The sequence below is a fragment of the Chaetura pelagica genome, unplaced genomic scaffold (genome assembly GCF_000747805.2).
Source record: "Chaetura pelagica isolate M959 unplaced genomic scaffold, ChaPel_1.0 scaffold21, whole genome shotgun sequence".
Classification (NCBI taxonomy): Eukaryota; Metazoa; Chordata; class Aves; order Apodiformes; family Apodidae; genus Chaetura; species Chaetura pelagica.
In genome coordinates this window covers 2,203,225-2,229,747 of record NW_009952251.1, presented here as the reverse complement: position 1 = coordinate 2,229,747, position 26,523 = coordinate 2,203,225, and the positions used below count along the sequence as shown (strand labels likewise).

At 39.5% G+C, this 26,523-nt stretch overlaps 1 protein-coding gene across 1 annotated transcript in view; it reads right to left on the bottom strand.

The window, feature by feature from the left end:
* The window catches only part of SATB2 (SATB homeobox 2), a 108,206-nt gene that overhangs the window by 57,947 nt on the left and 23,736 nt on the right, over nt 1–26,523 (bottom strand). The window contains exons 2-4 of the mRNA XM_010007357.1: nt 14,771–14,897; nt 12,914–13,037; nt 7,772–7,874 (exon numbers count right to left, since the gene is read on the bottom strand). Of these exons, the coding sequence (XP_010005659.1) occupies nt 7,772–7,874; nt 12,914–13,037; nt 14,771–14,897 (354 nt within the window). The remainder of the gene's footprint in view (nt 1–7,771; nt 7,875–12,913; nt 13,038–14,770; nt 14,898–26,523) is intronic.

The following is a 26,523-nucleotide window of genomic DNA, read 5'->3' as shown; positions in this document are numbered from 1 at the left end:
CTGAAAGAAAACATTGTAAGAGCTACTTTTGGTCTTTACACCCCTGGAAATTTAGAGTCCTTCCACTAGGAGTTTCAGAAGAGCTGAGGTAGGTTTAAGAAATACACAGAGAACAAGTCACTGAAACCAACAAATTACTACTTGATAGAACACAAAAACAGTAACCAAGTGTTTTTGAAAACTTGTTGAGAAATAAATACAAATAACATTCACTTTCTGGGCTGAACCACATTTGCCAAGTTTCCACCCACTCCTGACTTTAGTGCCAAGTTATAAACCCCTATAAAAATAAAGTTTTAGATTAAAAGGCTGCCAGGCTGTTAATCTCTGCAGTGCTCCTGGAATTACATTACATAGAGACATCACCTGACTTGGTTCCATAGGTGTATTTTCCCCTTATTATCAGTTCCCTTTTTCGATCACATTAGACTATAAAGCCATGCATATACTCCCAATAAACAAACCAGATTCTCGTCACTTCAACCACTTCAATAATAAAAGGTTGCCATTAACAGTTACGCTGGATGGAAAAAATGTGCATTACTCAACTCACCAAAACTCTTTCCTTCTCTAACACATTGCCCCTATCAGATTCCCTGTTGTTCTTTGGTAACTATGGACTGGTAGGGTTCTGCAGGGCTGGACTGGAGTGAGCCTTATTCAAACCCGAGATGGAGACTGGCACTGCCCTGGGAGATGGGCCAGCTTACAGGCAATGCTCTAAGAAAAAAGGGACATAGGAGCCACAAAGCTGCTGTGACATCAATGTTCTGCCTCAGATCTTCTTGAGACAGTTTTTCCATTTGCATCCTCCACTTTCCGTGTTCCTATACCATTACAGTCTTCCCCTTCCCTTCTTTGCTGCTGCTCCACTCAAACTGGGGATACATTTATAACTCTTGTAGTCCTGTAGGAATCAGCTGGTACTTGAATATATTGGAATACAAAGCAGCGAAGAGAGAGCTGCAGGACCTTAAACTAGGAAGGGGCTTCATGGCCACATGCTGTCTATCTTCAAGTACTGCAGACAAATTTCCTTGCCTAGCAATACCTGTGCTAGTTAAAAGCTGGTCCAGGAGGCTGCTACCCACCTCCATCTGTGGTTTGACCACAGCAAAAGACATGGAAGTGTTGCCTTTTTATCCCTGTATCTCACTGCTGAGTATACAACTCTGCAGCTGCTTGCTTGGAGAGCTCTTTTAAATGAAATACAAAACATCCACCCACCCTTCTGAAGCCACACACCAGGTAGGCAGATTCAAGGTGTTTGGACAACAGGTACTGCACCAAGCTCACCAAGCAGCTCTCAGAGCGCTCCAAGATAGTATCTGCCATTCATTTTTCTATACCCCCATACAACATGTCACTATCTCTTCAAGACAGTCAGAAACCAACATAATCCCCAGAATGGGAGCAGCAATTTGTTGTATTTCAATGTTCCTTTCTCTTCTTATAATGATTACCACGTGTGTCAATGTATTTTGACTCCATACTGAGTTAGAAATTTCCTGGATACAGCACAAAAGCAATCCAGTGCACCCTTTCCCTGTGTGATGCTCTTAACCTCTACCCAAATCTCCCTTTTGCAGTCAAGCAGCTGACACAGTCCACAGCACAATAGCTTGGGGTGGTCTGCATGCAACTTTCCATGTGAAATAAAACCAGCTCAAAAGATTTAAAATAAGATTTAGTTCTCCACCTTCCCTTCCCCTCACCCTTTTTTACTGAGTTGTTAATAGGAACATTCTGACAAACAGCCTGTGGGGCATTAGGGCTTATGAGCAGCACTGAACTGACAGCACAGGGAACCAAATTCCTACGCACAATAATGGATGGGGCAGGGAGAGCAAGAGCTGCAGTGGGGACCCGCCAGCACCCATGACCCAGCGAGTCCTGAACTTTTCATTCCCACAGGCATACGGGCACTTTGCCCCACAGGAGGAAGAGGCTGGTAAAGAAACATTTTGTAATAAGTTACTAGCCCGCAGAATTGCCATGCTTCAATTGTGACAGGATGTCACCACTGAGGGCTGTTCCCCAGGCTTCAGAGTTTGCTTTTTTGTTTTATTTATTATTTAAAACCTGGACATCATGAAACCCATTACCAGCGGCTGTCATGGCCAAGTGGGGAGAACTCTGTGAACTCCAATATGTCCCGCATGCATCTTGAGATAGAGGTTCCCACAATTTCTCCTGGCTTAGCACCATCCTACTCACTGGAGCAAGACTTGAACTTTGGAGCTGTCCTTGGAGGATGAGGCACCCATCAGCAAAGCACCACCCTCCATCTCAGAGACAGGGCTGCTGCAGTATATTGAGGGGCACTTGTTTAGGCTACATAATTATGAACAACCAGTTCGTAAACAACAGAACCACTCAAGAGCACAGGAGGTGCTTCTAAAGTGGTAATTCTGTATCTTTTAATCTATAATTAGGATAATTACTTATTTCTTTTAATCACAGACCACGTAACCACTTCAGTGCAAAGGGCTGGCCTGAGGAGTCTGATGTTCATTCAACATCTAATCTTATTTACCCAAGGTCTTTCACTGACTTCCTTCACTGTCTGATCTCTGCCTGGCTGTTTGCTCCTGCAGTCAGGATTGGATAAAAAGCAGGATGACTGGAGAGGTAGACTTGATAAGAAGTTGTAACTTTCAAAACCTTTCCCTTCCTCTGCTCCTCCAGGATAGCAAATAACCTCAAAATAGCTATAGAGCACATACAGAAATCATTTGGCCACTAGCAGTGGATAGCAAAGGCCTTTATCCAACCCTAATGGAAAACAGACAGAAAAAGGCCATTGTCTGTTCTTCATTGTTGTAAATTGTTCAGCTCCCACCAAAGCACAAATCACTATTTTTGTATTTAGAAGAATTATCATTAAAAGTGGATCTTTGGCCAGCATCAGCTCCAGGTGAACTGAGCAGAGGGTACTAACATTGCTGACTCTCACTGTGCAGCTGACCTTCTCCTTCCCTCATCCTAAAGATTAGATCCAAGTCACCCCTAGGGACACAAAGATGCTAACATGTATTCTGTCTTTTCTGCTTAGATATAGTAAGTAATTTTCTTCTGATACACTGCATTGCCTCCAAAGATGCCTGTCAGAAAACAAGAATATAACCAATGATCTTTTTTAAAATTATTTTTGGGTTACTGTACAGGTTCAAGAGGGCATATGTAAGTATGAACTCAGTTCTTCATAATCATGAAATGTTCTTAATACATAGACAAAGAAAATAGGTCTTTTTATTGCTATGTTCACCGTGTATTTCTTTCTCCCCTCTACCTTCCTAATTTCCTCCCACTGAGCTAAGTTGTCTCATCAGGCAAAAAGAAAAAATTCACACCAGTTAAGACTTTCAGTTGTGAATAAAATCTGATACAGTGATAGTCCTCCTGATAAAAATGGAAAGCATGACACTTGGAAGTGAAGTATCTGTTTAGCACAGAGCTAAAAAATATTCAAAATCCTATGAACCCAAAACACTGAGAATGAGTATGTAACTGACTTAAGTTTTGTCACTTAACAGTGATCTGAGTTGCATGTTCTGAAAGATTTCTCTCTATATGTAGAGTTTATATAGAGTTGTGTGTTTATACAGTTACTCATAGGTGTGTGTGTCTATATATATGCATTTAGTTACTTGAAAGTTATTATTTTTATTTGTGTATCTATTTGTTAATAATATTAATAACCAATGCAAGCCTTAAAAACAATTATTCAATTCCCAGTTTCCAACAATGTTGAACACCTTCTTCCAGCTTCAGCAAGTTCAGCATCTAGAGAAACCAGATGAGCAGTTCTCAGATTGAGATTAGTAACCCCATGGGACTTGGCAAGAGAAAGACAGCTTGAGAAACACTGGACTAACACATTGCTGTATAGTTGTCATCAATGAGTCTGTAACCACTATCGAAAATAGGAATTCTGATTCTTCATTTAAGTAGGTTTAAACACACTCAAACCCCATCACATATGCAGAGCTGTGTCCTAAGATGCTTTGCATCCCTCAAAAAGAAGAAAAATAAAAACTGAATAAGTAGAGTTTAAAAAAAGGGTTCACATAGTAATATTCAATCCATTCACAGTGCACATTCTGAACAAAATTATAATACAAGCTAGATAGCTTAATTACCACCCCAAATGATTACAGATGTCCGTGAGTGGAAGAGAAAGTTCACATAAGAACTGCAAGCTTTTTGCTTCCCAAGAGCTATACATTTTCCACTAAAACTATGCTAACAAAAGCTCTCCTTCAAATATATACATGTATCCCCAGGAGACTGGGGAGAGTGGACACCCTGTTACAAACTCACTCATGTCCTGTGTATCCCAAGTGGCGGGCTCAGAGCCACGAGAAGACAAAAGGCCTCCATCCCTGAGACCAGCCAACTCCCCAGTCTGTCTGGATACTCTCTTGTGCCGCTGAGTAAACTGTGAATGTCTTAAAATCTGAAGGGGTTGGGGCAGGGTGGGAGGAAAATTTAAGCAGGATTTTCTCCTAGCATCATCTTGACACAGACAAAATTATCACGCTGAGCTGAACTAACTGAAAATGTTTTTTAAATTACAATCATAAATAGTTTAGCTGTATTTTCAGTGAGTTCAACAGAATAAACACTGAGAATGCTTACTTGAGATTTGATACAATTCCATTTGTGTACAGCTTTTACATCTGTTGCTAATGATACCAAATTATTGATTGTTCATATTCTTATATTTATTTAAACATTAACTATATAGTCAGCAACTTGATTCTCTTGGTTTTGGCTTTTGTTTTGTTTTGTTTTTTTCCAGACAACTTTTTATTTTTCTGCCTGGCTTCAGTTTTAATTTCTTTGATCTTCCAGAGTGTATAATTATTTTACTGTTTATTTATTTGTATGAGAAAGGAAAAAAGTTTGAACTAGGAGATCTGTATGTGGCAATTTGTAACAGAATCATGTAGCTTATGTTTAGGAAATCATGGTTTTGATTAAGAAGCAACCATTTAGTTCCCACTGTTTTATTAAAACAGACATTAGCAGATAATAGAAGACACATTTAACACTGTAGGCTGCATTTAGTTTGCAATGTCAATAAAGTTATTTTGAAGTCCCTTCCTATTTTGTCTTTACCACAGCTCATGTGAATTGTTTCTTGATTTTACTTTCTAATAACCAGCCCTAGAGTTACAAATACATATAGCTGCTGATACCAAAGACTCTAAATTATAGTTTTACCTAATCTTTCCAGATTACAACCTGAAAAATTAATTGCTGCATCATTCATCCACCTTCACGGAAAATCTAAGTCCTTTTTTTTTAATTATTAAAACTGAAACATTTAACACAAGTAACCAGTTTTGCATACTAACTGAGCTGTCTTGTAGGAATATCTGGCTACAAAAATAAATGTCATGAAAACAGAGACGATGAAAAATTGAAACTACCCAAAGAAGCACAAAAGTCTTCCTCTTTCCAGGGGATTTAGATTACTGCCCTGAGGTTGCATGGTTGTTTATTCTCCATGCACCACTGTACCTGCCACAGACTCTTTGTTTTCTCTTCCACTCATATGGTTGATGAATCAACACTACTTGAACTGCTTTATAGCAGCTTGTGTTTACTTCACACATACCTTAACCTTCCTTTTTCTCCTCCTGCTAACACACATGCACACACACACAAACAGCAATGACTGGCTCTTTGAATAACACAGATACAGATATCTGGCAAACTCTCAGGTTTGGGTCCTTGACCTCTTGATTGAAGTCTCATTCTGCTTTTACTGCACTTAACAATTTAACTGTGCACTTACTAACTAAAAAAAGTAAGAACTTAAATAATTCAGTGCTCCAAGAATGGAAGAAAGTGGAAGACAACAGTGTGCTAGAAACACTCGGAAGCTGTAGTGGCACCTCTACAGTTAAGAACACTACAGTTGAGGGCATGTAGAGCCTCTGCAACTGGCACCCTTGCCCAGTTTGGAAAAAGAAGTGGGGGGGAGGAAGAAAAAAGCCCATGTCTGTTCTCAGAACAGCAAGTAAAAGCAAATAGTGATGACCTTGAAGCTGTTTGATTCCTTTGATTGGTTTTTAACCAAGAGGATATATTAGAGCACTTTGAATAAAATTCTTTTATTAAGAGACACCATTTAGAGAAAAAAACACTTCTGAGTCATGCAATGGCAATTAAGAGAGAAGAAACTATCCAGTCTGCTCGGCATGAGGCTAACCATCTACTAAAATATCTAATCAACATTTTTACTTCAAGACTAAATCATCTTAGCAGGTGAAAACCAAATCGATCATTCCCTCATCTGCATCGTTATCCCACTTCTGCCTGAACAACCTTCCTGCTTGATACAAATAACTTTACTATGTTTTCGTTTCTTTTTTTCTCGTAGTGAAAATCTAACCACTGCACACCCCAAGCTTGAGCATCTTACATGTATGTTCTGCACAAGCCAGACATACAGAGGCAAAACAGATGCCGCAGAACTTGTTTTGATATTTTATGCAATTTTGTTTCATATGTTCCTAACTCAAGAAGCAGGCTCTTTATGGTATCATTATGCAGATTTATAGTCTGCCCTATAGAAGCTAAACAAGCAACTTTTCATAGCTCATGTTTGCTGGCCTTTTAAGAGAAAAAGATGGCAGATTCTTTTCGAAAGATGCTAATCTTCACGCGACTATAGATACAACAGGTTCTCAGGAGGGACAGGACATTAGCCTATTTCTGCATACTGCTTGTGAATTCCATTATGATTTTCCTGGGCACTGAAAGGACACAGACAGAAACAACAAAAACAGCCTACATCTTCTTTCAGACAGTGAATCTTCCTTTAAGTGGTATAAAACAGAAAAACTATGAAAAAACCTATCATAGGGTAAAGCTAATCTCCTGGACCAATGGACATCTGGAGAGAGAGAAGCCAGCTGGTATTGTGGAAAAGCTTTTGACTACCCCTAAACTCTGAGGCACATCTGTGTTGGTTTTTTAAAAAAAACTACCAAAACAAAAGCTCTTGTACACATGCAAGTCCCTTCCCAAAGGAAAGGATGAATAAAAGAACAAAATACACATAATGGATCCTTGTCACATCATTTCATGTACTATTAGTAGGTGATCAGGCATTTCAGTGGTGAGAGTGGGATGAACTTGTATAGAATGATTTTGCTCCCTCAGGCATTAAATGCTAACCAACTAACACAACCTCATTGAAGAAAAAATACAAACAACAGGCTATTCTCATCTTAACTTCAGTGGCTACAGCATCAGGTTATTTAGCAACATCTCCTAACTGGGTTTTAAATGCACCACTGGTATCCACATTCCACATGATAAAACATGGCAGGGATGCCAGTACACTTAGTAGTATTAAATGCAGAGAGCAAGGGCACATGTAACTCAGAAAGACAGGTTTTAACTTTCATGAATAAAACAAAACTAAGGTAATTTACATAGCAATTTAATTTTTAAATCCAGAGCTGCATTTTTTTTTCCCAAAACGTTTTAGCTTAATTCAAAACACAGTTGATCTTTCAGCACAGCTAAATGGGATATTTTAAGCATGTTTTAAGTGGCCTGTGTTTTCACACAAGCCTTATTTGTAAATATCAGATTAAATTTCAAATGTGCTGTGACTGTGCCCTCTTTGTAGACAAAGTCACTAATATTATCATAGCTTATTATTACTTTTACTTAAAGCAAATAATCTCAAACTGTCAGCAGAAGTTCAAGAACTTGGAAAGTCACAAAATAAAATAAATCAATTTACCTTTAATCTTCTTGTACTTTTTGTACCATCTCCCAAACTCCTGGCACTTGGTCGCTGACACATTGGCATAGTATGTGCTATTTACAATGGATGAAATCATACTCTGGAAGCACAGAAAAAAGACAGAAAGTGTTTTAAAATATCTTACACAATTAGAAATCTTTTCCAGGAAAAGTGAATGGCTGTGAGTGCACAATTATTATCTATTTGCAATTTTAAAACCAAAAGGAGTGTCTGACGAATACACAAAATTTGTTATATTCTCATTTCTACATTCCTAGCCATAATTACAATTAGAAAATAATAATATTTCTTTTCCATAATAATGCAAAAAAGATAAAGTGCAAACCTATACTGAGACCTGAAGCTCAGGCCAGGGAGGCAGTTCTACTTTACTGTGTACTTGTGATACTATAATATCTAAACTGTAGCTGCATAACAAGAGGCAGGGGCATGCTAGGGAACACATGCTCACTGCACCTGGGTGAGAACAAGCACGATTTAGGAACCAGACCCTAAAGGTAAGATTAGATGCTCCAGCATGCATAATCCAAATAATGCTTTTCAGATGTCTCTGTTCTGCTTCCAAACGCAGCAAGACCACACAGCCAAGAATCAGAGAACATCTGTGCTACTCACTGCAGACCAACAGTTAGGCAAATAAGTTAAATTAATATAATTTATAGAAACGTGTAACTAGCCCTTGTGTGAAAAATCACTGCAAAGAGAAATTAACAGAGTCACTCAGACTGAAGACAACTACACATACTACAACACAGAACAACCAAAACCCACAAAAAAAGCTCCACAAAACTAAAATATCACTTGCTTAACCACCACCCCTTTCTACTCTTTGTACATTCCCTCTGAGTGACTCTTGGTAGTATCAGCCAACTGAAGCAGAGAGGAGCACACTAGTTATGCAGCATCTCATACCCATAAAAATGGTACTGTGTATCTGGGGCGCTTCTGCCCATAGGGAGGGAAACAGCCTGTTTACTGGTAGTTCTTCCGTTCTATTTTTCCCTCTCCCTTCACCCCTTCTACAGAGGAAGTACCTTTCCAGAGCTCACACTTTCCTCATGCCCTCCTTCCTCAGTTACATCAAAGCTCAGAAAAAGCACCAGCACACTGACCCTTCTGCACAGAGATGAGAGCGAGGATGATCCCAAAGCTCAAATGAACTATCCACCACAGGCTCAGGTTCTGGCCCACTGGCTCGCATGGGCGCCTGTGCAAAATGGGATCTTGGCCATCTATGGAAAGCTACAAAGCCTACATATTGGCTAACTCAGTTTTAACAATGCTTTATAAACAAAAACATCCCTCCCTCTTCCATATTTATCCAGCCTTCTACCCAATTAACTGCAGCATCACAGTACTCCAGCTGTTGCTGAACTCTTGTGTTTTGGGGACTTAAAAATATTAGCAGAACTCAGAGACTTAAGATAGCTGAGCCATGCAGATTAGCTTCAGTCTTCCCAAGCTAACTGCACTTTCAGAAGAGAGGCTCTTCTGCCTTTTTACTTCCACTTTTCCACTCAGATGCTGCTATGGTATACTAGTCTGAAGGCTATGAAGTAAGAGCTTTTTAAAGTGGCAGCTTCCATTTCTAAAACTGAGATCCAATTTTCTAATTAAAATCAATATTTTGAGACATAAACCTAGCACTGTGGCAGACAGCAGCAATTCCTTCCCCATAAATCCTTGTTTGCTCCAAGGCATTTTAACAGGCAATAGCATTCAGAAAGGCTGACATGGAGATAGCCTCTGCTAAGAAAGGATTTTGAATGAAGTTGAGCTGAGATAACTTGCTTTTTCTGAGAGTCACTTTAGCTACATTTTCAGTCACTAAAGAAGGGTGGGGAAATTGTTTAGTTTTGTCTACATAACAATTAGTTTTCCCCTTCTCCCCTCTGGCCTCAAATCCTCTAATCCGACAATAAATGGACATTACTCAAATTGAAGGGCTATTAAATATCATAAATATATTAACCCATTAACCTTTATTAAAGATAGCAAAGCTGCAAATATATAGTAAAATCAAATCAACCACTGATGAAAAATCCCAGGACAGATTCTCTTCAACTGCTTGACAGTAGAAGATGGGAAGGAACCACAACAACTTTCAAACTACGTATCCTAGGGCATTTCTGCTAGGAATCTTGGTAAGTTGCAGAAAGGAAATATCCATTCAGAAGGGGGAGGGAGAGTATTTCCAAATTTCTAAATAATGCATATTATTCCTGGGCAAACCCTTAAAGAAGGAAGAAGTTACATGAAGCAAACAGATAGGAGGCTTTGCAAGTGTGTGGCTGTGACACCCACACAGAATGAAAGCTACTCAGCCCAGCAGTTGAGAAATACCCACACAAAGACACACAGTGTAGTAAGTTCAAGGAAAAAAAAACGTGGGATGTGCTCACATCCCAAAAAATCTTGCTCCAGACAAAACTCATGGGCAGTGCTGAAATGAGTTATACAATATAGAGGAAAGACAGGTCTCTATGCAAAGATTAAAATCCTGAAAGAATTTGATTTATTTCTGCCACACTCACTCACTCCCCACTCTCCTTCCCCCCTACTTGGTTAACTGGGATTTATTTGCTTGAAAAGGAGCCGCATGCTAAGAGTAGCTGAGATGCAACCACATAATACACCTAGCAGAAAAAAACAGAACAATTTTAAATCAAAGTGAATTATTACATTTCCCATTAGTGGCAATCAGAATCCCCATCTGGGCTGCATGGAGAGCTTGGGCACTGAGAACCAGAGACAGAACATCGTCGCCGGTGGGAGCAAGAGCTCCCTGCACTGCCCCTCTTCACTTCTGTACTTGAGGCACTGTGAATACATTAATAAACAGCAACATTTACTCTGCAGTTTGACTCCTAAGAGACCACTCCACAATTTGCTGCTGTCAATAAGATATTAACCACAAGGGGGTTGTAATGACATTTCACATTTGGCACGATATTTTTTTTTAAACTGATTTGGGAGAAAGAATTATATTAGAGGCATATTCAGATGATGGTAATAGACAGCTCCTATACAACCTTCCATTATATCTTTTGCATTTTGTGTGGCAAAACAAAAGAGACTGAAACTTTTTATGGTGATACTAACAATAATAATACAAGCTGCATTCTTGCAGTCCCAGTTCAAGGTTTAGTCACTACTCAAGGTCACTAACACCTGTGCTTAAGAGAAGGGAAGCTTAAACTTCTACAGAAAGATCTTCTTTTAGCTTTGTCCTCCAAATAAATACTGGGGCAAGAATTTTTGCTGCTACAGTCCTGCCATCAGTAATTTTATAAATACATTTCAGACTGAGGCTACAGAAAGAGTAAACCAACTGTAGCATTTCCACCTGGTAGACTTTGAAACTGAAGTGGGAGGAAAAAGACCCAGTCAACAAATGAATTCTGTGTATGAAATGATGTATAGTTTAGTTGTACTGGATAATAAAGAAGCCTGGGCAGACACAACCATATGCTGCAATCATCATTAGCCGACCAGATTCCACAGATAATTCTATCTAAAGAAATTACACTTAAATGGTGTGAAAAGAAAAACAGTTCTGTATTCAACACACTTATGCTCAGTGCATATCAAGAGTCACTGCTACTCTTTTAGCAGTAAGGCAAGTTACATGGCTTTTCCTTAAACAGCCTTTCTATTCTTGTTAGTTCTGCAGACCCAACAGGCTAAGGAAGATGAGGAACATGATTACTACCCATTGCAAAGACCTGAATTCTCCTCTGTATCTCACCCCTGTGCTTTCCCTGGACTTGTAATCACAACACAGTGAGACCAATTTGTGCTAGCTATACATAGAAAGAATTATCTTGGTTCCTAGAGGCTTTGGATCATGAACTGCAGAATGACCATACAGCGCAATGCAAGACAGGCAACCTCAAGGGAAGGAACACTGGATACAAGCTAGCAAAGGAACAAAATTTTTAGAGAGTATGGATTACTGACGTTTTGACTTTTTTAAGATACAGTAGGCAGATTAACCTATCACAGAATCACAGAATGTTAGGGGTTAGAAGGGACCTCAAAAGACCACCTAGTCAAACCCCCCCTGCAAGCTCTCTCAGCCTTTCCTCATAAGGGAGATGTTCCACTCCCTTAATCACCTCCCTTAATCACCTTCATTAATTCTAATGAAGCTTTCAGAATCATAGAATCACAGAATGGTTGAGGTTGGAAAGGACATTAAAGAACATCAGGGTCCAACCTCCCTCCTATGAGCAGGGACACCTCTCACTAGACCAGGCTGCACAAAGCCTCATCTAACCTGGCTTTGAACTCCTCCAGGGTGGGGGCATTCACAACCTCCCTGGGCAACCTATTCCAGTGCCTTACTACCCCTCATGGTGAAGACTTTCTTCCTAAAGAATGCAACATATTTTTCACTCCTACCAAAGTTATTTGGTCTGGGTGCTGATGTGTTTTCTGTTTGTTTTGGTTTGGTTTTTTTTCTGAGAGGTAAGGAGGACACAGTCCTGAAAATCGTATGAATCTCTTGTTATGACAATCTGAAGCACAAAGAGAAGTCATGATATCTGTAGGAATCCATGTCTTAGTGTCTTGGACATGACATCACTGCTGTTTATAAAGCAGTCAGCGAGAATCAGACTGAGTTTTTCTTGGTTTTTGTTTTTTGTTGTTTTCTTAAAACGTAATTACATATATGTTTTGTGTTGCTGTTGCCTAGAAATCGGGGCACAACTGTTAAAACAGCATACTTTTCATCACAGATGGAGGCTGATAAGAGCTACTTGCAGGTTGGTGGGGGAGGCAGGCTTCTGCTAGTGGGAAAAAGTAACTCAAGTCTCGCATTTGAGGTTCACCATTCCTCTTGTAAAAGATTCAGGATGAAGGATTTACATCTACATCTCTCTGAACAGCAACATAAAAATCAACCACTCGTTCATAATTTCCATCTGGCCATCCACTAGCAAACATGGTATAAAGATATTGTTTTTTCATATTAATTAGAATTTCTCTTTTCTAAAGAAAATAATAAATTTATTTTATATTTATGGAATTGTTTAGTCTAAGCCCTTTACTGAACAAATATGAGCTTTCTGTCTTGTAAATCTGGCTTTCCCTTAGCCTTTTACGAACACTGACCTGAGAGAGAGGACATTCTTTGGCTAGTGTGCTCTGATTCATCTCTTTGAGCAGTTCCTTTAAGGCATTGCGAACTGTGGCGTGGTTCCACTGCTCTGCTGGCAAGTCTTCCAACTTTGAACAACTGTTAAAACAGAAAGCAAAAAGGAGATATAATTATCACCTTCACAGATGCTTACTTTTTTTGTACAAGTGTTACAGAACTTTAAGCAGTGAGCACAGCCTTGGAGTTTCCTGCTTAGCCAATCCATCCAGGGGCTTCTCTCCACCTTCCTCTCCACATCGAGTCCAACTCCCAGAGGATGTGTAGTTTAACTAAAAGAATGACAGTACATGGCAGGAATAGCAGCTAATTCTACCATGATATTACATGTGTGCATAACCGTTCCCTCAGGGGCTTGATGGAGAGCAAAGAACTGCATGAAGCAAGCCCCAGAAAAGGCTGGATAAAGCCATCATCTCCAGACAGAGATACTCCTGTTGGGATAGAAAAACAAACATATGCCACACTGTTGCTAAAAAAATCATTGAACAGAAACGGCCTCTTGTGTGGAGGCAAGGCTTTGAGAAGCGAGTCTGAGAAGTTTGGTTTATTTTACACTGGTTCTTATACTGCCCTCATCAGTGATGTATCCAAGAGCCCTTCAGAAACACATTGTCATATGCCCAACATCTGTCACATGTAGCTCATTCTCACTTTCATTATACAAGAATAGCGTATGTAGTGAAGCTTTTGTCTTCATGTGACTTGTGCCTCTTTTAATTTAACAATCTTATGGTCTGTGTCTACATCCATGGGGACAGACATGAGAAGTGCATTAGAAAACCAGAAGAAGCTTCCCAGTGCCATTCATGCCTGAGAAACCTAATGCACACTCTCCAGTCAGCCTCTGAGGTGGTCCTGCCTTCTGCCCACACAGCCTAGCTTTACCCTCAGAGTCGAAAGTTCAGTTTTGCTTGAGGAGTTCAAGTAGTCAATTACCATCTTTATCTCTAAGTCACAGGCTATCTTTTATTGGCATCCAGGCATTCAAGCACTTTGAAGATAAAGAATGAGACCTTGATCTTGGGCTGATATCCTCTGGTAATACAGATGTGACAACCAGCTAGACGGACTCCTGGTAACTCATACTCAGGAAGAGATGAGTTACTGCATTCCAGTTTTAAAAGGTTACGGGCTCTAGATGTTCTTTCACAACTACACTGAAGAGATGCAGTTTAGGTGAGAAATTTTAACAGTATATAAAACCAAGGAAATGCCTTTTAGTGGGAATTGGAAACCCCAAGTCCCATCAGAGATATAATAGGGAAGAAATGTTGCTGCTTGGCAGGTTAACATCAGTGAGGTACCAACTACTTCAAAATTCAAATCAGAACTGAACAGTTGGAGAGCAGGTACCTGCCACCAAAGGACACACACATACAGACACACATCCCAATGGACACCTCTTCTGTTCAAGCTGAGCTTTGAAGAATTGTGCATAAATTATTCCAGGCTCTCTGTTATGTTACAATGCTGCCTGTGAAAACAGGCAGGGAGTTTATTTTTTGATAGAATAAGGCCTCAAGAATCCATTAAATTAGGGACTGTGGAAAGATCTGCTTTTAAAGGACCCATAATCTTTACTTGATTTTCTCCCCCTTCCCTCTCTGCTACCATACTGCTACTTCAGAAAACATACAAAATCAGTTGGAACACACACCAAAAAGCTGCCAAGTGACCCACCCTTCTTTTGTTTTCATTTCACCAAAAGACAAGAAATTAGTGAAGCCAGGATGTGCTAATCTCTGTAGTACTGCTGTAATTGACAGAGCAGCTGAGAGAATAGAGAAGGACAGATGTTCAGAAACACCCACCTTTGTAATTGGATTTTCAATGTCACAACATGATAGACATCTTGTAGCATGTCAGCTACTGTCGCATCTGGTGCATCAGTCACATAACTAAGAGGAAGGGGATTCCACCTCCCTAGCTTGATTATTCCTGAAAAGAAAAAAAAAAATAAATAAATTACATTTTATCAGCCATTTACTAAACCCTTTGATAAGTTTCTTTGTTCACAAGATTCAAGATCTGTCTTGAGGTTTATCACAGTCTTGCTCAAAAAGATGTGTTGTACTGACTCCTGAAACAAACAACGGGGAGGAGTTGTAATAGATTTTAAAACCTTAGCAGAGAGTTGCTGACATAACTTCAAGGAAGCACAGGAGGCTTCCGCCCTTCACATCTTTCATCATCCCACTAAAGCCTCATTCTCTAAGTTAGAACAAGCTTTAAATACTCCACAATCCTGATTTTGCAGTCTGCAAAACCCTTCAGTAAATAAATGCATTGGTTTTGACTTGAACACGAAAATGCCTGTGTGTGGGCTTTCAGCATACAGCTACAATCTAAGAATGGTACAATTCCCAGTGTGGATGGATGGCACTGGAAATCCACAAAGTAAGAAGAGTTCACTCCCAGCTGCACTATGCAGATGGTTGCTTTTCTTTGTGAAAAAAAACCCAATAGCAAGCAGCTGACCGCAGATCCAAAATAGCATTTTGGGGGTGGAGGAAATGCTGCAAGTCCTATTTCTACTTCTGTTCATTCCTTAATAGGGATCATCACCTCTTCTGGATGAGCTTGTCACAAAGACTGTAAGCTTGGATGGTAAACCATTTGGTGCAGAGGTATTATTTCTGTTTAGGCAATTGCAGAGGGCCCACCCACACCAAAAACAATGACTAACACAGAGGAATGACTTCCAGGAAGACACCAAACAAAGAAAGCCACAGTGCTATCTTACATGACAGCAAAGCAGTTCGGCCTTGTTCTGCACTACTGCGACTGCTGCTCTTATTTCCTCCTCCACCATGTTCCCACTGCCCCACTGTTCTGTTCACATAACTTTTCTCTGCACAGCCCTGCAAGACACGAATTACCTTTTCTCCCGTGTAAACTGATGCCTTTTGAGCTCTGCTTGTATACTTTTTGATCTTCAAAAAGGCCATCTGTAAGCTCTACTGCCACAAATACACTATTAGATGAGAAAACTACCTCCTTAACAGGAGCTTTAATAACCCTCTTTGGGTATCTGGAAGGATGCTGTGATGCCAAGAAACTTCAGCTTTCTCCTCCCCACTCTCTACTCCTGGTTCTTCAACTGCGCTGGAATTAATCAAACTGAAATAAACTGCAAAGGTCTTTTATCCTGATCTCCCAAATATCATAACAAAATAAATAACACCCCTGAAATAGTAAACCAATGCTTCTTGCACAGATACAGTAACAGAACACAATGCTTATAAGCCCATGAAGTAACTGCAATGGAATATCTTCCCCACCATTCCTACACAGGTTGAAGAGGATATCATTGTAGTACAACTCTGTTTCTGTAGCATTTAAATGTTTACATTTATAATTGATGTCTTGCTTAGCAATGTATCCTGTCTCCACATACTGAAACAACCTTGCAGTGAGCTAGTTCATCCTCAGTGGCACAAAATTTCACTTTAACATGCTGGTATAGACAGACTAATACTTCAAAAGCAGATTAGGAAGCTTTAGGCAAGGGGAGATCTTGTCCAAATGAAACAAAAAGTTAGTAAGTGTTGCTTGATATCCAATGATTTAAAATGGGACATAAACAGAACAAAAACATTTAAATGATGCACTGTTTCACTATTAAGATTTAACAATCTGGTGCTGAATATGCTGCAGTATAAATAGTGCTTGGACTCAGATCCAGTAGAGTAACACACAGCACTCATTCACAGCACCGTATGTCTCCAGTGCTGGCTCCTTGAGTTATATTCCACTTGCCAAGAAAAGCTGTTTTTCTTAAGGGGATAGTTTACTTAATGTTATCTCTGGTGACAACAGGAAATGCATGAAGTACAGCATATATTAGTCATGAAATGAGCATCAAGGGTCCACTGAGTGACATACATAATGGGAAAGCACAGTTTAGCTGCTGACTTCCTTCACCCCCTTCTGCTATATATTAATTTAAAGCAAATTCACCTAAAAATACAGAAATCTATACCAGCTTCACAGAACACTTGGCTTCCTATGTTTAACCACGCCAAGTTTTCATGTAATTGAAAAAATAAGCATCATATGTGCCCCATAAGTCACATCTAAATTGGTAATATTTTACAAGAGGCTTTATTTTTCATTCAATTAAGAAAAGCACTCAGAGCACACCATCTGTAACTGCTTGGGCCTGGCAATGCTGGTGAGAGACAAAATGATGGCTGGGGGTCACTGAAGTTACCAGAAGTGTCCCCAAACTAAAAAAGTTCAAAAGAGAAAATCCACCGTATAGCCACAGTGCACCACGGGAAACACTATCCAAATTGCTTTACAGCAAATGTCTGCTAGTACTGGAAGTCAGGTAGATTTTTTAATTTTTTTTTTCTTTTTAATCATCCTCTACAACTGGAGAGGAAATTGTTTTGGCTGGATTTAGACAAACACAGGTGTTACCATACTGCTGGATGCCTTTGCATGTTAACACCTGCTGCAAGTCCTTACTCTGTGTTACAGCACTGCTGATGTGCACTATATTTTCAGCCACTGTGATATGACATGTGATTTTTTTTTTTCCAGAGCACATTAAGCTTGTCCAAATGATAGTCAGAACCCGTGGTTTCCATCCAGCTCCTCAGCAGACTTCACAGGTGGTTTATTTTGTGGCACCAACACTGTACTTGAGGCAACTCTTTGGCTGCATTTGGGAAGATGATGCCAGCTTGTTGAACAAATGTATTCTGTATTCTCTGTATGCTACAAGACATCTCTGAACAACTCCTCAGTAAAATCTGAGTGGACCAAAATTCGTCCCCTAAAAAGGTCCCTTCTCATGCAGAACTGGGTGCTTCTACTGTAACAGCAAAGCTGAGAACAGCCTGGTAGTGAGGAGTCACTTCCGCATACACATTTTTTATTGTTCCTCTCATTAACTCCAACTGGTACAGCTCAGGCCTTTAAAGAAAACACTTTAATTGGCCTAACTGAGCTTTCATCCCACCACAACTGAGACTTGGGTGTGGGATGCAAATGAACATAGGTCACTGTGTTATTAATGAACACACTACTGCTCAAGGAATATCACTTCTCTGTCAGGTCCAGACCTCAAAATTATGTGTGGATAATGCACAACAGATCTGACTGCACAAGAACTCCAAAAGCACATCTTCCATGGGTTCACAAAACTTTTCTATTAATGAGTCTAGTTCTCTTTCCTGTATCAATGATCCTTTGGGACTCTTCCTGTAAGAGTTTTTGAACAGAAAGTTCAATAGATTTCAAAGCTTGCAAACACTCAGAAAGTGGCCGTACACTAGAAAAGCCTTCGTGAACTCATCTAGAAACAGCTGAATGCAGCCCAGGCCAGTTAGTCAATTAAAGACAATAAACAGAACAAACATGACAATAAACAGAACAAACATTTTTTGTATAAGATTTTTTTTTCAAAACATATTTTAGAAGAGATTTTTCTATCCATGTTGGCTGTTGGCTCTTGAATGCATGTCCTTCTACTAACAGGTCTTGTACTAAGTTTAAGTTTCAGCTTTATCAAAATGCAGATAGGGAAAAAAGAGTATCTCATTTTAAAATTTGCATAGCTCCCTTTACACACATGAATGTCAGAACACACTAGCAGCAAACTTCTGTGAGCCCAAGTGTCAGGTTCATACATAACAACCACTGCAATTCACTGTCATCGTTCCACTTATGCAAAAGGTGTGCCACCCTGCCAGAATACTTTCAAGTTAGTTTAATTTAAAATGCTGCTCCTTTGGAGAAGAAAGTGATAACTATGCAAGTTAGAGCAGAATAATGCATTGAACAGAAGGTTTGACCAGCTACATCATGTCTGATCTCTATAGCCAGCAGAACTTATCACAGGATCTTCATTACCTTTATCACCTGTATCACCTGAAAGAGTGATACATCCAAAGGATAAATCCAAGGATTACTCATGCAACTTCATGCTAGTGAGATGTGAACTTCAAGAATAACTACACAAATCCAGAGCACACCATCAGCAAAAGACAAAATACTGCTCTGCTAGAAAAATGCAGCTAAGGTGGCAAAAACTTTTCATTAGAATTTAGCTTACACTGTCCCAGTAAATTTTTACCTATATGGGGTAGAAGCCTCATTTCTCTTTGTAAATGGAAAGACAGCCATCCAGTTCACTCATTCTAAGAATGCCACATCTGCGGTTTAAAATACGTATATATGTCATAGTCTAGCTATGACATGCCTTGGTTATAAAGCTGTGGCAGTACAAGTTACACTCAATTCAGGCAAGAGCACGTGCCTGTACAGCCAAACACAGCAAACAACATGGTGTTTAGGTGAGCTTCAGAATGGCTGAGGGAATAGGCAGTGCTGAACTCAGCCATTTATCTATCAGCCACTGCTGACAGGACCCCCCTACAAGATGGGTATATGCTCTTCTGATGTTGACTGCATCTGTTTATCCTCTTCAGAGCTGTCTCATCCCTATGCTATAGCGTGTAATTTTCATTTGTTCAGCTGTGCTTTGTTACAGAAATTAAAAACTGCCTGTGCCATGTAATAAGCACATAGAAATGTTTAGCCATAAATCAGTTCTGCAGGTAATCACTACCCTGCAGTAAGTACATAACAACTCTGCCTGTGATTCTAACCTGTGCCCTGGCTGTAGTATATCATCAAAATGTAACAATATAAAGGTATAATTTGTAGTTATTATTGTTAATCCAGCAAAGGTAATGACTTTTCAAGCAGAAAGGAGAAAAAAAACAATGGGAATGATTTAAAAAACACTGATTATATTAATTTCTGTATTATATTATTTAGCTGCCTTTTCTAGCTCTTACAGCAATTTTGAAAATACTATACTGCCCATGATTTTGAGGGTGCCCATGTTATTCTAGTGAATTTCAATAAGTGACATATTGCAGTAATAGATGGGAAAAATAATCAGCATAATCCTCCCCTGTACTTATAAAGCACCTTTCATCAGAGGATCCCAAAGCACTTTAAAAACATTAATTAATTAAGCTTTGTAACATCCCTGCGAGGTTGGCTGTAATATGCCCATTGACATATCTGTGATTTAGTAATTGAAAGAACACAATGAACATAATCCTATGTTTATGCCAATACAAAAGAATCCCCCTCCTTCCTCATTTCAGTCCATAATAAATAATTCAGTGAGAGAACAGGAATAAACTATGTGATTACACTGTGATGTACACATCCACAAATCAACAGGAACACCCACACTCCCTGAATGACGAACACTCCACCCCAGCTCACCAGAATTGTGCACAAGGGTGACTTTCACCCAAGAGGAAGGCACGGCCAGCCACCTGAAGCTCCAGCAGCACAAGGCTGTTTGTACTGCTGTTGGTGAAGGTCTTAGCTAGTGCTGTTTTTAAAACACTGTCATAAGCTATGCATACCAACAACAGTTTACAGAATGGATCCTTGTGATGCAATCATGCATCTATGAGCTGGTCAATTTAAACACTCATATCTAGCTTTTCTGGCTTTTAGATCTGTATCAATACAAATCAATATCTGTAACAATACAGACTTTTATCTAGATCATGCATTGACATAATTATATTTATATTAATATATATTGAAATATTTCTAGAAACATGGTTTTACATAATCATCAACAGAAAGACTTAGTGTTATAAGGTTTAATTGCTGAACTTTGGAGTACTTTCACAGATGAAAATTGCTTTGATATATGAAGCTTGGTTTGAGTTTTTAATTTTTTGAATGCTAGTGTTGCCCATTCCTTTCCTGCAGCACAACTATACTCAAGTATTTGACTTAAATAATGTACACCAAACAGTTTGGTGCCTTGTAATTCTATATATCGGATATACATTTTACTGAAAAAGATTGTGCCTCATGTAATAGATGCTACTTCACATTTGGGAAACGTTATGTGAGGACCCTGACTTTTATTAAATTAATTTAATGTAGGCACAAAGTTACTAGCTAAATTAATAAAAATCTTCTTAAAAAAAAAAAAAAAAAGGAGAGAAAGAGAGAGAGGAGAGAGGGGAGAAAGAGAGAACAGAATGAACCCACAAATTAAATAAATTTTTCTGGAGCTTGTTATTTTCAAAGTCTTTATTTAATTTTCCAACCCACTTCTGTTTGAAAACAGCCAATGATTGGCAAGGAAATGGAGAAAAAAAAAGGTTGATTTTATTTACTTCAGGGGTTTATTTTTAAAACTGTTATATGATAGAACATGAATACCACAAATAAACAGAAGGGTGAGGAAGCAAATGAGGTACAAAATATTATAAAACCAAGTATTTTTAATGTTCTTCTGTATTACTTTTAAAACTATTACCTTCATTGAGTAAAAATACATTTAGCCCGGCATAACATCTCTCTTTTAGCATTTTTGAGACAAGTCTGCACATACCTTGGACAGCAAGAACTAACATCTGAGAATAGAGAGAGAAGTCCTCTTTTTCTCTTTTGTCTGAGAGAACCACTTCTCTAAGCCCCACTTCGATGGCATGAAAACGGAGTCTGTTCCGTCATGAAAACTCATGACAGAAAGGCTACGGCATTTAGGACATTAAGCAGCTTTTAGCAGTTGGCCTTCATAACCTTGTCAGCCTGGTGCTCAGCTTCACCCTCCATCAGGCTGTCCTCTCCTGAGAGACACCATGACACCAGTGCTACTTTTCTCAACAGTAATATTCAGTAGTCCCAGTGCTGCAACACCCACTTCTTCACTAACGGCTTCCCCCCGCCTGAAGCCCAAAACATGGCACTCTCCCCATTTTGCATGAAATTATGGTATTTTCAGCAGCTTCTGCTCTTATGGTAGTGCTTGAGTTTGCTCAGCGGCACAGAAGCAAAGGCAGTGCCTCCTCTCAGGGTGCAAGTGGCTGCTGAACAGCTTTGAAATCCAGACCAGGAGTGTCACAACTCAGCCTGTTCCCTGATCAAAGAGTGTCCTTAGCTGTTCACATACCTGAAGGTCTGCTTTTCAATATAAAACCACTGCTCTTTTGCTTTGGACAGCAGCTGCCTCTCTTTTGAGTCCCAGGTTCCCCAGAAAAACACTGGGCTGCTTCTCTGCCCTCCCCCAGGACCTCAGCTCCTGCCTATAATTTAGTGCCAACACAGGCAGCTGCTGCTAGTCGGGACCTGTAATGCACTGCCACCTCAGCCTTACAGGCTGAAAATGGGGACTTTAGTGTATTTGCCTCAGTTGCTAAGAAACATGCATGCAAGTGTACTCAACAGCTGGTGTTTTAATCCACTGAACATGTTTCTTTACCAGCCACAAATGACGCCTCAATCACCTTGCCCCGAATTCTGGACTCACTGATTCACTGTATTGTCATCTCCTGATCTACAAGGGGTTGTACCTGAGTAAGAGGACCAGAACTTGACGCAAACATTAGCTTTCCAGTCTCCTTTGTCAGTTTCCTGCCAGCCCAACACCACCAACTCAACCTGCCTTGTGACACCTCCAGCAGGGAGAACACAGCATCTGAGCAGCTTTTGCTCTTCACCTTCCAGAAGCCTTTTTTTGATTTTTAGATTGTGATGTTTTCAGATAGAGAAGAGAGGGAGAAGCAGAAGATTTTCTCCTTCTTTGGCAAAAAACCTGTATCTGTTTTTAAAAAGATGTCAGTGCCCCAAACTCCTTCAATTCACCCAGACTCAATGCTCACCTATAAGCTTCACATGGAAAGACAGCCCACTGAGCAGGAAAAAAGCACAACATGGCATGCAACTGAATGCAGAAAACACATTTTAAAGGTTATAAAAGAACAGTGCTAATAAGACATTGTAGAGACTATTAGGCTTAGAATTAAGCATACGGACATTGTTTGGCCTTGTATGAATCTGAATATCCTGCCTACAACTAACAAGCTCTGGCTCTGACTGCAGACATACGGTAGCCAACTATCTTTGTGTTGAGTCAACTATAAGTAGATTTGAAAATTCATGGGTCTCCAGTCCAAAGAAAAATAAGGACTCATAGCATGCTGTGCTGCACAAACAAACCCTTAAACTGAATGCCGATTAATATTTTGGCCTATGTAGTTTAACACCTTAAACTCTTTAGTTTAAGGTTTTTGTCTTCTCAGGTTTTCCTTAAGCTGTATAAAGATTAGCAGAACGTTTTTTCACTGAATTACTACTTTTGGCCTGCCTTCTGTTTTTCTTTCCTCTCACCAGACTTTCAGCTCTTGACTTCCATGAAAAAAAACACCACTACGAAGAACTAGGAGAACGGCATCTAACTATCAGCACAGAAAAGCATGTGTTGCTGCTGAGAGGGATTGAGGACTTTGCTGAAAACCACAAACAATGACTGCTTCCACTAAGTCAGTATGAATGTAACGTGCAGATGTGGTTGCTGTTACCTCTGCAATTTGACTCCGAAGTCTTTTGCTCTCTGCAGATGCCCTATTGCAAAGACCATATCCAGAACCATGTAAGACCAACAGTGTTCATAGCCTTGATGCTAGTATCTCTAGTGACACTCAGTTAAGAAATAGATCCACCATGAAGCAGTCAACAAAGGAGTTAAGATTTGTATTCTAGCATCTTTATACTAAATAATTACAGGGAAACAAAATTATCCATATGTAAATGAGCACACACACACATACATTTAACAATATGGAACAGATCAAAGACTGAGGGTTTGTTCATTAGGCTCGGGTCTTCCTCATAGCTCACCAGTAGATAAAAGGCAAACCATGAAATCTTACCCATCCCTTATAAACTGATCTACTAGACAGAGAACTGTATCTTTAAAGTTGAAATACTTCTTTTCAAAATACATTTTAATAACCCTAGTCTCTAATTTCAGCAGCATTGTAAATCAGATACATTCAATTAAATTCAATACAGATTTTCCCTTCACTGACACTCATTTCTGTCAATAATCTGATTCTCAGGCTCCTCATTTCCCTCTTTTTTTTTCCCAAGGAAGAGCAAAAAATTCTGCACTTCTCACAAGTCTAAATAAAGCTTTGCTGGTTACTGAACTATGCTACATTTCCTATCAACCGAAAACAAAGGAGAAAAAAAAGACTATAGTTCACCACTAGAGGAGATGACTCAGAGCAAGCAGGAACTGTTACCAGACTCAGAAAAAAAAGTATTCCCTTGTACCATTGATGAGCCCACATTATGTTGAGACTAACCCAAATTTGTTTTCTTAGCCCATATCTTCCTAGAACCGAACCTATTTTCTTATAAAGCCACCAGATTCTTTTTGGATCTTGTTAGCATTTTTGTCCTCAAATTAGTTAGTTTGCAAACGAAAGATAAAAAGACAGAAAAAACTATACTTTTTTTAACTTGGATTATAACTTTCTGTGCACAAGGCACAGAAAAGTTACTCACCTTCTGGTTCTGGAGGTTTACAGTACATGGACGTCAAGCTTTGAAGCATTTCCAGAAGTTTACTGCTTCTTTAAGGAGCAACTAAGATTCTCATATGATCACAGGACAGAGAAGCTGTGGAGCTGCTATAAGGAATATTAACTCTATCCCAGTCAAATCCTGTAGCTTAACAGACATCATCAGTAAAGTCTCAAGCGTTGGTGACACTGCAAATACCCTCACACATCAGCACTCTGAGGCTTTTTTTTCTCTGTGCCATCGCAGACAGGTTATCACAATAGCTCCAGTGATGGCTTTTCTGGTGAAAGAAACTGTTCAATGTCAACATTCCTCTATTAAACCAGTTTCTGTATGAGAACTCCATTCCTCCAGAGCTCACTGCTCTCACTACTTCCTTCTCTTTCCTAAGCTATGTCTCATGTTCAAATGCAAAGAGCTAAAAAATCCCCCATGTTGGTATTTCAAGAAAAAAGGAAGGAAAGACTGTCATTTCTAATAATCTCCCAAAGCCACAGGTGTCTTGGGCCCACATACGCACGGCTTCTACATGAATGTAAATAGAACAGGAATTCAAAGGCCTAACCACAGTTCTGGGGAATACTGTTAAGTAAAGATATGCCAGGATGATGCCTTATTCTCTGGAATCTACCAAAGATGCATTTCACTATAAGGTACAACCTATACTGGTGCCAGTGTATTCTATACCTCAAATACAAAGTAATTGACTGGGGATTTCAAATAATAATATCATAGTAAATGAGATAATAAAATAGAAATAACAGTATTTCCTGACGTCTTACGTAGGAAGAGGAAGACACTGCATGCGTATGCATTCCCAAAAGAACAGGCAGAAAGACCCTCCATTAACCCAGATGTATTCCTCTCTCCTTACTCAGGAGTAAATCTCACCACTGAGGGAGCACTACCAGCACAGCAAACACAACACAGAGAAGCAGCTTTAGGAGGTTTATGGTTTTCACAATCTGATTGATTTCAAAGGTCACACTGGAGGAAAAGCCTCAATCTGGTTTCTGCCGACACAGTCATTTCCCACAGCCAGTAACTATTCCCTGCTCTTGGCACTCACTCAGGTGGTGGGACGTGGGTTGCAATGTGGGTATGTGCATCTTAATGAAAGTTAAATAAAAAGGAAAGAAAAAATATAGAGTATATGGAGTAAAGAGGCAATGCAGAACACCCACCACATGGGATGCTCCAGCACTGTTTTGGGTCTGTAGTAGAGGCAGTTCAGCTTTTCTGCCTGCCTTTTTGATTGGCAGCACTTTAGGTGAGGACCAACACCCACCACAATGCCTGTCCACCAGGAAAAATCCATTGCCTCAGAATTAGCCTCCTTTCTCCATTTCAGATTTGAGTTTATGGTGGATGAAAATCCCATCAGAAGAGCCTATATGCATTAAACCAGCTCTCATGTTCTGCAGGTGATGGCCCTGGTTTACAGTTTATCACAGAGTAACTCACTTGAAGAGCTCATGCAATAAGGGTCCCAGTTAGCGTAACCAGGCGTCACTGTGCTGTAGATAAAAAAGGCCAAAGCCACACCACTAAAATTGTCATCTAGGAGAATAATCTTAAATAAAATTGATAAAGTATGGATGAATGTACAAGATAATGGGAGAAATTGCTTTCTTCAGATACACTGTTTTTTGACTAAACATGTTGCTATCATGAAATTTGAGTTGTTGTTCAATCAAGTCACGCTGAAAATGAAGTTCTGCCCATTCTTCACCATCAAGAGTAATTTTACTGCCAGTGGCCCAAAATACTGGCCTCTCTGTTACCCCCTTTAGCTGCTATGAGATGAAATGCTTACATTCCCAGAAAAGGGGACTGAAAGGAGGCCTCATATCTGGAAATGTCTAGAGAACACTGTTAATTGATATAAACTAGAATAGCAACTTGTAATGGAAATACTCTGCTATTAGCCTGTGCTAACATAAGCTTTTTACAAGCAGCAATGACATGGAGGTACCAATTTCAAGACACTAAGGGCTTAAGCCAGCTATTATCCAGGTATGTAGTGTATGAAAGGCTTTATGTTCCATTAACTGTGTTATATGCCTGCATGTGCCCTATTTAGATAAGAGGAATGTTGTATCTGAAGCATCTTTCAAGTAATTTCTTTTTACTGAAGGAAAAAAAAAATAGCAAATGTAAATAAATGTCACAACTAAAAGTTCAGAGTGATCTT